Source organism: Saccoglossus kowalevskii, chromosome 9, assembly GCF_978046115.1.
Source record: "Saccoglossus kowalevskii chromosome 9, keSacKowa6.1, whole genome shotgun sequence".
Taxonomy (NCBI): domain Eukaryota; kingdom Metazoa; phylum Hemichordata; class Enteropneusta; family Harrimaniidae; genus Saccoglossus; species Saccoglossus kowalevskii.
Window position 1 is genome coordinate 20,952,772 of NC_140649.1, and position 12,704 is coordinate 20,965,475.

Consider the following 12,704-nt stretch of genomic DNA (forward strand, 5'->3'; position numbering starts at 1 on the left):
TCACGATCAGCTCACTTTAAATTCAATTAAACTGAAGTATTATGAAATAACTGTATAACTACTGTAAAATGACTAATTTTCACTGGGTTTAAATTTCACTGATTTACCATTTCAGACATATTCAGTGGGTTTTAAATTCACAGTTTTATCATTTAGATAATGTGTTCTATGCTAAATTTGACATATTCACTGGGTTTTAATTTAGCGCATTTCCCAGTCAGCGAAATAAGCAAAATTAAAGCCTTGTGAATAATTAACCCTTTTACAATATCATACAAGTGAATTCATGTTGCATTAACTGCATTAAATACTTAACCATCTACTAGCACTACCAATGGATATATATTTAATGATAACTTACATTTCCGCTGAGCAACCTTGCGGTGATTCCATTCGCTTCCCTGCCTTCAGGAACTCAAATAGCATCTCTACAGGAAGGCTTGGGTAAGGTGATCCACCCAACGTCATTATTTCCCATAAAACGATGCCAAACGACCAGACATCACTTTGCGTAGTATACAGCCTGTCAAAGAGCGCTTCAGGGGACATCCATTTTACTGGAACTCGACCCTAAAGATTAATGGAAAAAAAGGTGACTTTCTTTGAAATTGATATGAAATTCTTACAATAATGACGCATTAACACACATTTTAACTTACTCCGGATGCTATGGCAACAAGGCTGCATTAGAGCTGCCTTGAGCAAATAGGAATAATACGGCTTCTTCGCACAAATAGAGTATACCGTTACTTATACTGTGTAATACAGATATTGTGCATAGATACAAGTAATATAGAGCTAAGCTGCCCCCCCCCCCCATAAGCTTATAAGCTAACCCTTAACAGTGCCATCATCAACAACAAGGCTTTCTTTTTTTCTGGAAGTCTAGAAGTCATTCAGCTCTTTGTCACCTTTCACAAAATAAACCTGAATCAATTTCTAAAAAGATGTTGATCAAATAAATCATGTAAGAAATAATGTCCAACTTACTAAAAATAAAATATTAAAGCGGGGGAGTCGTCACGCCGCGCCCTGTTCGATATGGGACTCATAGCGATGTATACAACGCGTGTAAAATACATTGTTTATTTACATAAAATTCGAACACGCGCTGCGCAATGACCACCGCGATTTAAAGCGAGAGAGTAGTCACCTACGCATGCGTCAGATGGTCATAATGTGTCATTGTTTACAAACAAGTGTCTATCCATGAGCCTTTGCGTTTTTAGCGTGTGTTGTTATCGATGCTTGGGACTCAAATCCTGCGTGTGAACGGGTGACGATCCTCCCGCTTTAAAGAAAAACACCTAATCAAAGAAAGCTTAGAAAGAACTCCCGTGTGCTGAGTGTATTGATGACATTAAAAATTAATTCAAAATTACTTGTACTTGAGATATTGACGGAATAGCTGAAAACTAATTATGTAAATCAGGTAACTGATATGAACAGATTTAAGTGTAAAACTAATAAGGTCTGCACAATGTACGAAGTTTCATTGAAATGTGATTAGAACCCAAAAAATATTAATTATTATGCTAATTAGAGAGTTAATATGAACAGATTTTAACCCAAAATTAATCAGGCTGCCTATTGTCCTAGAGCATTTATGTACCAAGTTTTATTCAAATGTGATGATCAATACTTGAGATATCAGTATTAATTAATTATGTTAATTTTATTAAGAAGCATACATATTTACCAAAAACTAATATGATGTATAGTCCTAGGTTCATTGAAATGTGATGGGTACTATTTAAAAGTTACATTGAAATCCAATGAGTCGTTTGTAGACATCAGTGCAACAGCCAAAGAACAGCAAAAAATTAACTCATTATGCAAATTAGGTAATTAATAGGCACACTTATTTATCCCAAAATTAATCTGGTCTCTGCATAGTCCTAGAAAATGTCGCAAGTCTCATTGAAATGTGATGATTAGTACTTGAGATATCAGGTGAAAAGCTGAAAATTAACTAATTATGCTAATAAGGTGATTAATATGCACAAATATTTACCCAAAAACTAATTAGGTCTCTGCACAGTCTTCAAGTAATTATGTACCAAGTTTCATTGAAATGTGATCATTACTACTCGAAATATCAAAAGCTGAAAATTAATTAATTATGCAAATTAGGTAATTAATATGTACTGATATTACCCTAAACACTACCAGGTCTGTGCAGTGTCATATGACATCTATGTACCAAGTTTTATTGAAATGTTATGATTAGTACTTGAGATATCAGTGGAAAAGCCGAAAATTGATTAATCATTATGTAAATTAGGTAATTAATAATAATAACAGATTTTTACCCAAAACTAATCAAATCTGTGCATTAGTTCAGAGCATCCATGTGCCAAGTTTCATTGAAATCCAATGAGTGGTTCTTCAAAAATCAGTGGAACAGTCATAGAACAACTTAAAATCAGTTAATTATCATGCAAATTAGGTAATTAATATTTATAGATTTTTACCCAAAACTAATCAAATTTGCGTATTGGTTCAGAGCATCCCTGTGCCAAGTTTCATCAAAATCCAATGAGTGGTTCTTCAAATATCAGTGGAACAGTCATGGAACAGCTTGAAATCAGTTAATTATCATTCAAATTAGATAATTAATATTCATAGATTTTTACCCAAAACTAATCAAATCTGCGCACTACTTCAGAGCATCCATGTGCCAAGTTTCATCAAAATCCAATGAGTGGTTCTTCAGATATCAGTGGAACAGTCTTGGAACAGCTAAAAATCAGCTAATTATCATGCAAATTAGGTAATTAATATTCATAGATTTTTACCAAAACCTAATCAAATTTGCGCATTATCCCAGAGCATCTATGTACCAAGTTTCACCAAAATTTGATTAGTGGTTCTTGAGATAACAGTGGAACAAAAAAAGTGACATACATACATACATACAGACATACAGACATACAGACATACAGACATACAGACATACAGACAGACATACAGACATACAGACAGGGTAACTGCAAAGACTCCCTTTTGTGCTTCGCACACTGGAGTCAAAAATGCACAAGACGTTGCACTAAAGCGTAAAAGCAGGAAATGTGATTGAATTGAAAGGAATATATAAAAGTATGTCACACACAGCTGAATATGAAAATACAAAATAAATTTACACTCCAGTCACTAATCTGTATACTAAATTCAGAAATTTGCAATAAATATGGCAGAAAAAGAAAATTAGAAAACAAAGTTTGCTCTTTCTGCAAAGTCTAGGTAAATCAAGTAGTGGGAAAGTACAGGGAAATAAATTGAAGTATAGTCGGAAAGCACTTTCAAATTATGAATGGGATGTTTAATTTGTTATGAAACCAACTATTTTAATTGATTCTTTATGGTAATCACAATGATCAGTAAAGGTGTTCAGCATATCATACCAGGTGGGAATGCAAGTATAAATAAATAAATAAATAAATAAATAAATAAATAAATAAATAAATAAATAAATAAATAAATAAATACAAACAAACAATAAACAATTTGCCTTTCACTGCAAGATTCTGTGTTTTGTTTGAAATCGAACATAAAACACGACAAACAAAGGTCATAGCATTGTAGTGGTGTCAATAAAATCACACACATTTTTTTTTGCTATTACCACGCTTAATAATGTGCTACAATGTCAATTTTGACGAACTACGAATCTCAGCACCATACATTGTATTCCTTTCTGAACAATCAACATTTCATAATTGAACTATAAAATGAGAGATTCAAGTTCACAGTGAAAAGATTTGATTTTTGTGGTAGATGTTTGACCAGTGTACTTTCATGCTTCACACAAGATCACGCAGTGAACGAAAAAAAAATCGCATATTTAAATAACATACGTTTGTATTTTTTCTATAGTAGTCTATATAGTGAACGTCTCTGGCTAAACCAAAATCTGCTATTTTCATGACGTTGTTCTCGCCCACCAACACATTTCTTGCAGCTAAGTCCCGGTGCACGCACTGAAAAAGATTAAAAACATTAAATAAGATTAACAAATCTACAAAATAATTGTCGAGTATTCATTTGATAGTTCGGTAATACCATTAAGCAAGCCACACGCTTTAAGCTTGACTGATAGATTTTATTTCACTTGACTATTCAAAACTCCTCCTAAAGCTTTTAGTCTCATTTCTACAGTTCCTGCAGTCAAATGTAACCTTTCTTTGGATTTATATGTACATATCAGCTAAAGGCAGAATACTGGCTGATCACTAATGCTATGGTAGCATTAATTACTGACAAATAACACACATTCTTGCTTTTATTTTCCTTTCAGAATATAATAAAACACAAATCCTGAGGTGGTATCTTAAAAAAATATTTCATCAATATATACTGTAAACCACTTTAATTTTCAGAAAAAATTTTTTCAAGTGAAAAATCATGAAATTTCGTAGCAGTTAATAATTTTATTTTTCTGTAGTTTTACAACACCGACATGGAGACAATATCACAATGTTGTCTTCACAAATGCCTCACAATTCTGAAATCGTGCAAATTTCTAACACTGGAAATTAAACATTTTACAGATAAGTTGCTGCATGAACTAGAGGGTATATATTGTCAACAGGTACTAGTATTTGTACGCTATTAGCAGAAGTTTCTTCAGAAATTTATTTTAGAGGTTTGTTATGGTAAATTTCTATCCATATGTCCTATCTATTTTCTGGGTTTTATTTTCACTCATTTCACTGACAGCTGAATGCACTAAATTAAAACACATTAATTATAATGTATTGTTTCTTTCCCAAACCAGTGAATTTATAACCCTATGAATATACCTACAAAATCAAATCTGTTAAAATTATACCAAGTGAATATTTCTTCTTCTATAATGTTACACAATAGCATGCATGATAATTCAGCTAATACGAGATAAACATAGATGTCGCTAATTAGAAAAAAAAATCCTATTTTCTGTAATTGATCATCTTGGTGCAATAGATACAATAAGTAAAAGATTGGAGCTATCGAATAGAGCGCCCTCTTAAGGTACTTTTCATCACACCCAAATACTTTTAAATTGAATAAAAATTTGATTGTTACTGTAAAATCTGTATTAGAAACAGCGGCTTCTATTAAAATGGTACAATTCAACAGAGGGTATGCGGCTCCTATTAGAGCATCTACACATACGAGAAATGATGAATTTTTGGTTCACAATTATTCAAAAAGAATGGGTGGGACTTCTATTAGCTTCTAATACAGATTTTACAGTAGTTTGTTTATTGAAAACTTGCTATGCACAGTGTTTTAAACTAATGTACACAATGTCAAGTACATCATTTTTGTTCTGGGTCTGAGCACAGGTCAGGTACAATTAATAGTCACATATATTCAAAACAAGCAGAAATTAAAATCCAAGACAAAAAAATGTCAGCGGCGAAAATAACGAAAAATGTTATATGGTTCAGAAAAAAAGACAGACCATGATGATAAAATGAAGATATCAGTTAATAATGTATGTCATGCAGTTTCATTTATTTCATCGTGAATACAAGATTACAATCTTCATTTCTTGTCACTAACATGACTCATTGTCTGGGCATAATCACAAGCAATATACGCCCTGAATAATAATTTTATGTAATATGACCTTCCTGTAAGACCCGCCAAAATAATAATGAAACAAGACTAAAAGCCAATCATTACAAGCGTTGTTACATCAAAATATGGTACTGTATTTATTAGCCAATTAGTGGACGTGTTATTGACATCAAAATACTGGACTGTATTAGCCAATCAGCAAAAGCCTTCTTGACATCAAAATAGATGTCTATTTATTAGCCAATCAATGCAGGTTTTTATTGCAAAGGGTATTCAGGGGTATGGGGATAAACCTGAGCCCTACAAGGACTTGCAAGTACCGGTAGTAATTTAGAGTGTGCGTCAAAACTATTCCGGTATCGGCTATTTAACATCAGTCTTCTCACGAAACTTGTCAATCTTTGGTTGCTTAAATTGAAGAACTTGTTACAATTTTAAAATCAAGTACGTGTGTTACACCTGAGTGTTCACCTGGAATGTTAGACCATAATAACATGTCATTTCACTCACACGGAATACACGCTATCCAAACTATTATTGTATTCAAGACATGTATGAAGTGAACTATGTAACTTGTATCTTTCAATGATTTATAGATTCAGATTGCTTAACAACTGCCACTGAATAAAACATGCCTTACAAAGAAAAGTATCCTTTACGTATGCAGACATGGCTTGTTTCTGTGTTCACAGATGTACCAATATGAGCAGATGGATTGAAAAACTTAATGTGGGTGAACCGTAAAGATTGAAGGGACCTATAACCTACTTACCCGGTACATCACTTTGGAGGAAATGGGATGCATAAGCTGCTTGTCTCCCATTGTACCACTTTAACTAGAGGGTCCCTGAACAGTTACTCACCAAATCTTTAATTTTACCGAGAAAAAACACTAAACTGAGTTTTCGGCCATTGAGTCTATGCAGCTACCAGGCACAATGAGTTTTAGTGATTATTTAGTGATTATTAAATACTGTATACTTTTAACTATTATCTGGAACCATTGTCACTCTCTCTGGGGAGTGAGTAAGTGTTAATAAATAAATAAAAAAAATATCTGTATGACAACCAACTGATTCATCAGGTTGAGCAGTTGGGGCAAGACCCAACAGATAAGAAAAACAAATAAACAGTGATTTATACATACAATTTTGTTAAATAAGTATCCAATCCTGAAAACAGCAGACATTTATAGGGTTCTCTCATATTCAAACACTTGGATTAAACCTTGGTTAACCAAACCCAGGTTTGACCAAAGACTATAGAGAAGATACATGTAGTCTTAGGTTTGACCCAGGTGTTTGAATACGAGATCACCCCGAAGCGTGAAAGTTTAAAAGACAATGTATACACGTTAAGCGTTGAGTCAAACCATATATACAAGGTAGAATTTGATACGTCTAAAAAACCTGTCATTAAACAAGCTGCTCTCTGATTGGTCTGACTGTAAAGTATTACTGTTGAGTGACCAATCAGACACAATCTTTTGAGTATCTTCAAATTGACTTCAAAGTTTATTGACATAGAATTTGAATGCATATGCGACTGCAATAATGTTTAACAATAACTAAATACACAACTGAAACATACTTTGCTTCTCCAAACCAAAGCATTAAAGTCAAAATACTCACTTTTTTTGAAGAGAGGAATTCCATACCCCTAGATATTTGGTACGCAAATGATACCAAATCTTTATTTGATAGGAGTTCTACCTGTGGCAGTAGACTTGCATTCTCATAATCCATATTTTGCGGTCGTCGACATCGTAGAAATTCTCGGAGATTACCTTGCGGAGCATATTCCACTATGACGAGAAGTGGCCCTACAAAAATAATGTATCAGTGTCAGTGTCTGGTGACAGTAGCAATTTTGATGCAACGTACTATAGACAAGTTTTGGGTTTCACCGTGACATTACAAATTTGCCGTTCAGGTGTAAAAACGTTTCAATTTTGAATGCATAGGAGAGGAGGGGGGTTATTTGACCCTGGAAACGTTCAATAGCTCATCAGAATGCCAGGAACCAGGAATACCAGTAAACAAATTGCACAAGCTAAAAATCAACTCCCCATTCTCGCACGAAAACTGACTTGTTTATCGGTGCCTCAGGAAAGATCAGATTTTTTTCGAAAGTTTAGCCAAGATTGAAAAATAATTTTTTTTTCGTAACTTTTTTCATAACTTCAATTTGAAAGCATACTATTATGATACTGATAATGAAAAACTTTTAGAGAAACAAGAGTCAAAATTCTAGTGGTAACATATGCTCAATGCATCTTTGTGTCTTCATAAGTTTGGATTGTTTGGTGAAAGTATTTCATTTCAGTAAGTTAAAACGAAAAGGTCATACCCAGTAAATATAGTAACAAATTTTTCAAAAGTGATATTTTTCCCCCTGATATTCAATAGAATGATTTCCACCATAATGTATTGTTAAATGCTCAGTAATATACTTGGTGATACTTGACTTTAACAAATCACCTCTACAGAATGAATCTATGCCAGCCATCGCAATGTTGTTGCATATCCTCGTGTTCTGATGTGGTTCTATGCAACAGTATACAACAGGTGTGAAACACACAATGACAATGACAATGGGACTATAATCTCTTTCAAGTTTCAACAAAACCATTCCCATACACAAATACTCAATAACAGGCAAATTTCAGGTGGTTTTAAACACAACCATGGCAGAACTATTATAATAGTAGAGATAATAGTATCTTTCCTTGTTTGAAACCTAAATTAGTTCCTGACTTCGGTTGTTCCATTTCTCATCTATACATCATTACTAAGGAACTAATTTCAGTTAGCCTAAGGGGTCTTTCAAGTATTAGTGGGAATCAACTGGGGCACAGAATGGATGAATCTATTTTCTATGAACACAGAAGATAACAAGAAAACTGGACAACGTAAATGGTTCAGTTTCTCAATTATCAAATTTCAACTTCTGATCAGAAATAATGAACACTTTTCCCCTGCAATCCGTATTGCAAGATTAGAATGGGATTTTTATTTTCAAGTAGGCTATACATTTTCTAAATTTCATCCCTCACTGAAAAAATTGGTAATTTTTGTTTAATGTCGTACACAATAAAAGCCTCAATGTTGACCAGAAACCTGTGTAATTCAAACATCTTTTCAAGTAAATTTGCAAACTAAAAATATTTTCCCCGAGTCCAGGGATGTTGTGGGTTCAAATAAAATTTGATTCGTTCTCAGAATTTTGACCCCCCCCCCTTTTTTTTAAAGTTTTTTCAAGTTAATGAGTTCTGATGTATTTTTACATGTTCATGTGGATATTGTAATACTGTAGAATACTTTATTTTCGATTAGAATTTATTTTCACTATTTTCGTTGAAGGGATGGTTCCGTGAAAATAAAATCTAGCGAATATACTTTTTTGTCTATATTTCACATTAAACTCATCAAAAATCAGTGAAAATAAATTCCAAGCAAAACGCCCAAAAAGCCTTTTCAGTGAAAATAAATTCCAGCGAAAATAAAGTATTTCACAGTAGTAGATGTTACTTTCCATCAAAAAAAGCAAAATGAAATGCAGAGAATACTTGACACAGTAATCAGACCTGGAATGAAACGATTTTGATGAAAAACTATCAATATTTCTTTCAAGGAACTATCGAATTGAAACGTTTATCATTTCTATTGCAGATTAAGATAAAATCTCACCATCTTGTGTGACACATCCAATTAAATTGATAATATTAATATGTTTGCCAATTTGCCGCATCATTATCATCTCAGATATTAGGTCACTTAGTTCTCGCTCTGTGGCATCACCTGCGAATGAAAAAAAGAAATATTAAAAATTTTGTTTTCAATAACTAACCCCAATTTTATAGATTCATCGTAGGGGTGAGGATACTGGTGACGTGATAGCATGTATTGATCTGCATGATGTCGCACGTAGTTTCAACTAAATCAATACCCAGCATAATAGGGAAGTCTAGTGAAACAGACCACATTTTCAATTATTAAATCAAAACAAGTAGCTTGCCAGAGGATGCTAATGTAACAGAATATTAGACGAGACACAGCTAACAATAGCAATGGGTGTTGGGGATTTGATGAATGAAGACAACCTTCATTATGGAGTGAATGAGATATCACTATCCAATTCTGGAAGGTTCAGGTTTCTAAAGAACGATGTCTAGTCTAAATTCCCGAATTACTTGTTAGCTCATCTCAGCTCATCAAAATTTCATGTGTTTTTGTCAAGTTTTCTTTTTAACAGACAGAAGCAAAATATACAGTTAAAACAAGTGTAGATAGTTGTTGAAGGAATGCAGTTTAAAAATCACTTTGTGGTTTGATGTGTAATTTGCTTTTTTTTTCTAAGACTAAACAAATAATAATTTTGTTATAAATAGAATTATCTGACACACATTTTTTTTTTTCTGTTGGAGATGATACTAAAAATGAAAACACAAAATGGCAGCAATGTCTGACAGATGCAGGAAATTTGATGTGATATTTTAATTCTGAGCACACAAACAAGGTGGGACTCAAAAACTAGTCAAAGCAGGAAGAGAAATAAACTCTTTCTATTTTAATTCTATTTTATTTCCATTTATGTCTATTTATTCCTTTTTTAAAAAAAATGCTGCTACTTTGTAGTCTTCGTTTAAAAAGCAACTTTATTGATATGCAGCAAGCATGGGAGTAAGTCAAGTGGGACTTAGTCATCAGACAGAACAGACGCTATTTTAAACCACAAGTCTGGCAAAGCTGAGACAAGAAAAGTCAAGAACATTTCCTTTCCATTTAATACAGAGGTATCCATTCTGTTGAAAGATATCCCTTTAATTTTTAGCTGCATGCTTGGACAGTGATTGTATAGATATTACTACTAACAAAAGCAGATCCAAGGTGAAACAAATGTACTGCTATGTAAAAAATTAGTTATAATAATCCACTGGAATAAAAGACAACTAAACACGGATTTTCCTGTGACAAATTTTGTTAGGAGACTTTTCTATTGATTTACACAATAACATCTAAATATAATGGCATCCAATGTGAACTATTTCCACCTCAAAACAAATTTCTAAACGTTTCATTGAAAAACACCTTTTTTGGAATCAAATTGAGGACATCCACCGGATAAGCTGTCCTCAGTGATATTAAAGCGCCACGGTCGTTTGCACTGTGTTCGATACGAGTCCCATGCGATGAATGCAACACAGGTAAGATATACTCAATTTGTTTATTGAAACCAGATTTACATTCATACTGTGCAATGACTGTGACGATTTAATAACAAAATTTCCAGGATTCCAGTGGGATGATAAACCAATGAAATATTATGTTATACTGCTGGATTCAATATTTGAAGCGAAAAGCAATCAGAACCTCCAAAAATTGATTCTGCATGTATGAATAAAATACAAATATTGAATAGATGGACATCAGTACTGGTTGACATGCTGTGACAACCATGCTGATTCTAGCTATACATAATCACATATATATTGTTTTATCATCTAAATATAATGGCATCCAGGCAATCAACATCACCATCACCATCATATCCAGCATGTTCTGTGTAGGATACATCACATGTTACAGAGTAATTTCATCACAGATGGGCGGGGTTATTATCTTATATAACAAGACCCCTTAGGCTAGTGAACAAAACCATATTCTATAATTCACAATTCCACAAGTTTATTTTAATTATTTCTATTGTTTAATCAAAACACAATGAAGTTTAATTTATTGTTAATTTTATTCCAATTCATGTAATCTTTTTTCTTCTAGGTTAGTAAAGTTTTCTCAACTGTATTGAATTCCTGAACAGTCAGACCACTCAATCAGTAAAGACCCTTGCCCATGTCACATAACACATCCCATGAGCATTTGTTTGTAGCTCATTTGCCAAACGTCTAATTGCACTTATAATAATGAAGATAACGGCTGTTTAAAATTCTAATCACTTTTATTGCCACTGTCTAACTCTTTAAACGCCAAAGTCACCTTTCAAATATTTTTTTAATTATAGCCATCTACATCGTCCAAATTAAACAAAGATATTACAGAACAATACATAAAAATGTTCAAATGTAACTAAATTGATATTGAATCATTAAATAATCAATATGAATAATAGTATGAAACTAAGATAATTAAAACCTACTCCCAAGTGAACTCTGTAAAAATCCGGCAGGAATTAAGAGATACTGACGACACTTAACTGACAATACCTTATATGGTCATACCTTTCAACATCTCTAGCCAATAGTTTGACCAGTTGCAAATGCAATTCAACTAGGGAGGGGGAATTTGTTTTTTAAAATCTGCTTAGGGAGTCAATGACAATATCCGTGCATGTCAGAGATGAAATGAGAACGTCAAGCCTTGTTTGTTGAATAACCGCAGGTACACTAATGCTAACCTGTCACATGTATCGCATGTTTGCCACTCAAAACAAGAAACTAGGTAAACCTCATGAGCCTTCCGTCCTCATGTTTCTGTATCTGTATAAAAAATACTGTGAGGTTCATGAAGGCATGAATCTATTTTATAAAACATATTTTATAAATTTCAAACACTTGTAAGGATGTATGGCAGAAAATCACCCAAAGACTGAAGAAAACCTGCAAAGACTCATGGGTAATGGGCCTTATTGAATTTCACAGGCAAGAAAATAAAATTACGCCAGAAATATGTACGAGTAATAAATCTTAGAAGTACGCAAGATTGGCATTTAGTGAGTACTGGATTGTGAGTACTGGATCATCCGAAAGATTAATTTTAATCCCAGACACAGGACTGTCATTTACGTAAGCTACTTTATATAGCAAATACAGTATATATTACAGGTATTGACCTCACTTAATATTAAAAAGTATCAATCAATCCAACATGCACCCATCCCACTTAAAAGACAATATTTCTTGATATTGGCCAAGAACAATGACTTTTATTATCCCGAAAGATTATGAACATTATTAAAGTAAGGTCAATCTAGTTAAATTCAAAATCATCCTCTTGTGTGCCATCCATCTCTGTATCAACAATCTAAATGTCTTGTATGTTATAACATCAGAGGTAAAACAAAATGTCAGGAGCAATATTAATCTTTAGGGACTGGATACAGCTTTTGTGGCAGGACCA

At 33.2% G+C, this 12,704-nt stretch overlaps 1 protein-coding gene across 1 annotated transcript in view; it reads right to left on the reverse strand.

The window, feature by feature from the left end:
* Nucleotides 1–12,704, reverse strand: part of fgfra (fibroblast growth factor receptor A) — a 138,351-nt gene that overhangs the window by 2,719 nt on the left and 122,928 nt on the right. The window contains 4 exon segments of the mRNA NM_001168063.1: nt 362–570; nt 3,858–3,980; nt 7,200–7,390; nt 9,258–9,368. Of these exon segments, the coding sequence (NP_001161535.1) occupies nt 362–570; nt 3,858–3,980; nt 7,200–7,390; nt 9,258–9,368 (634 nt within the window).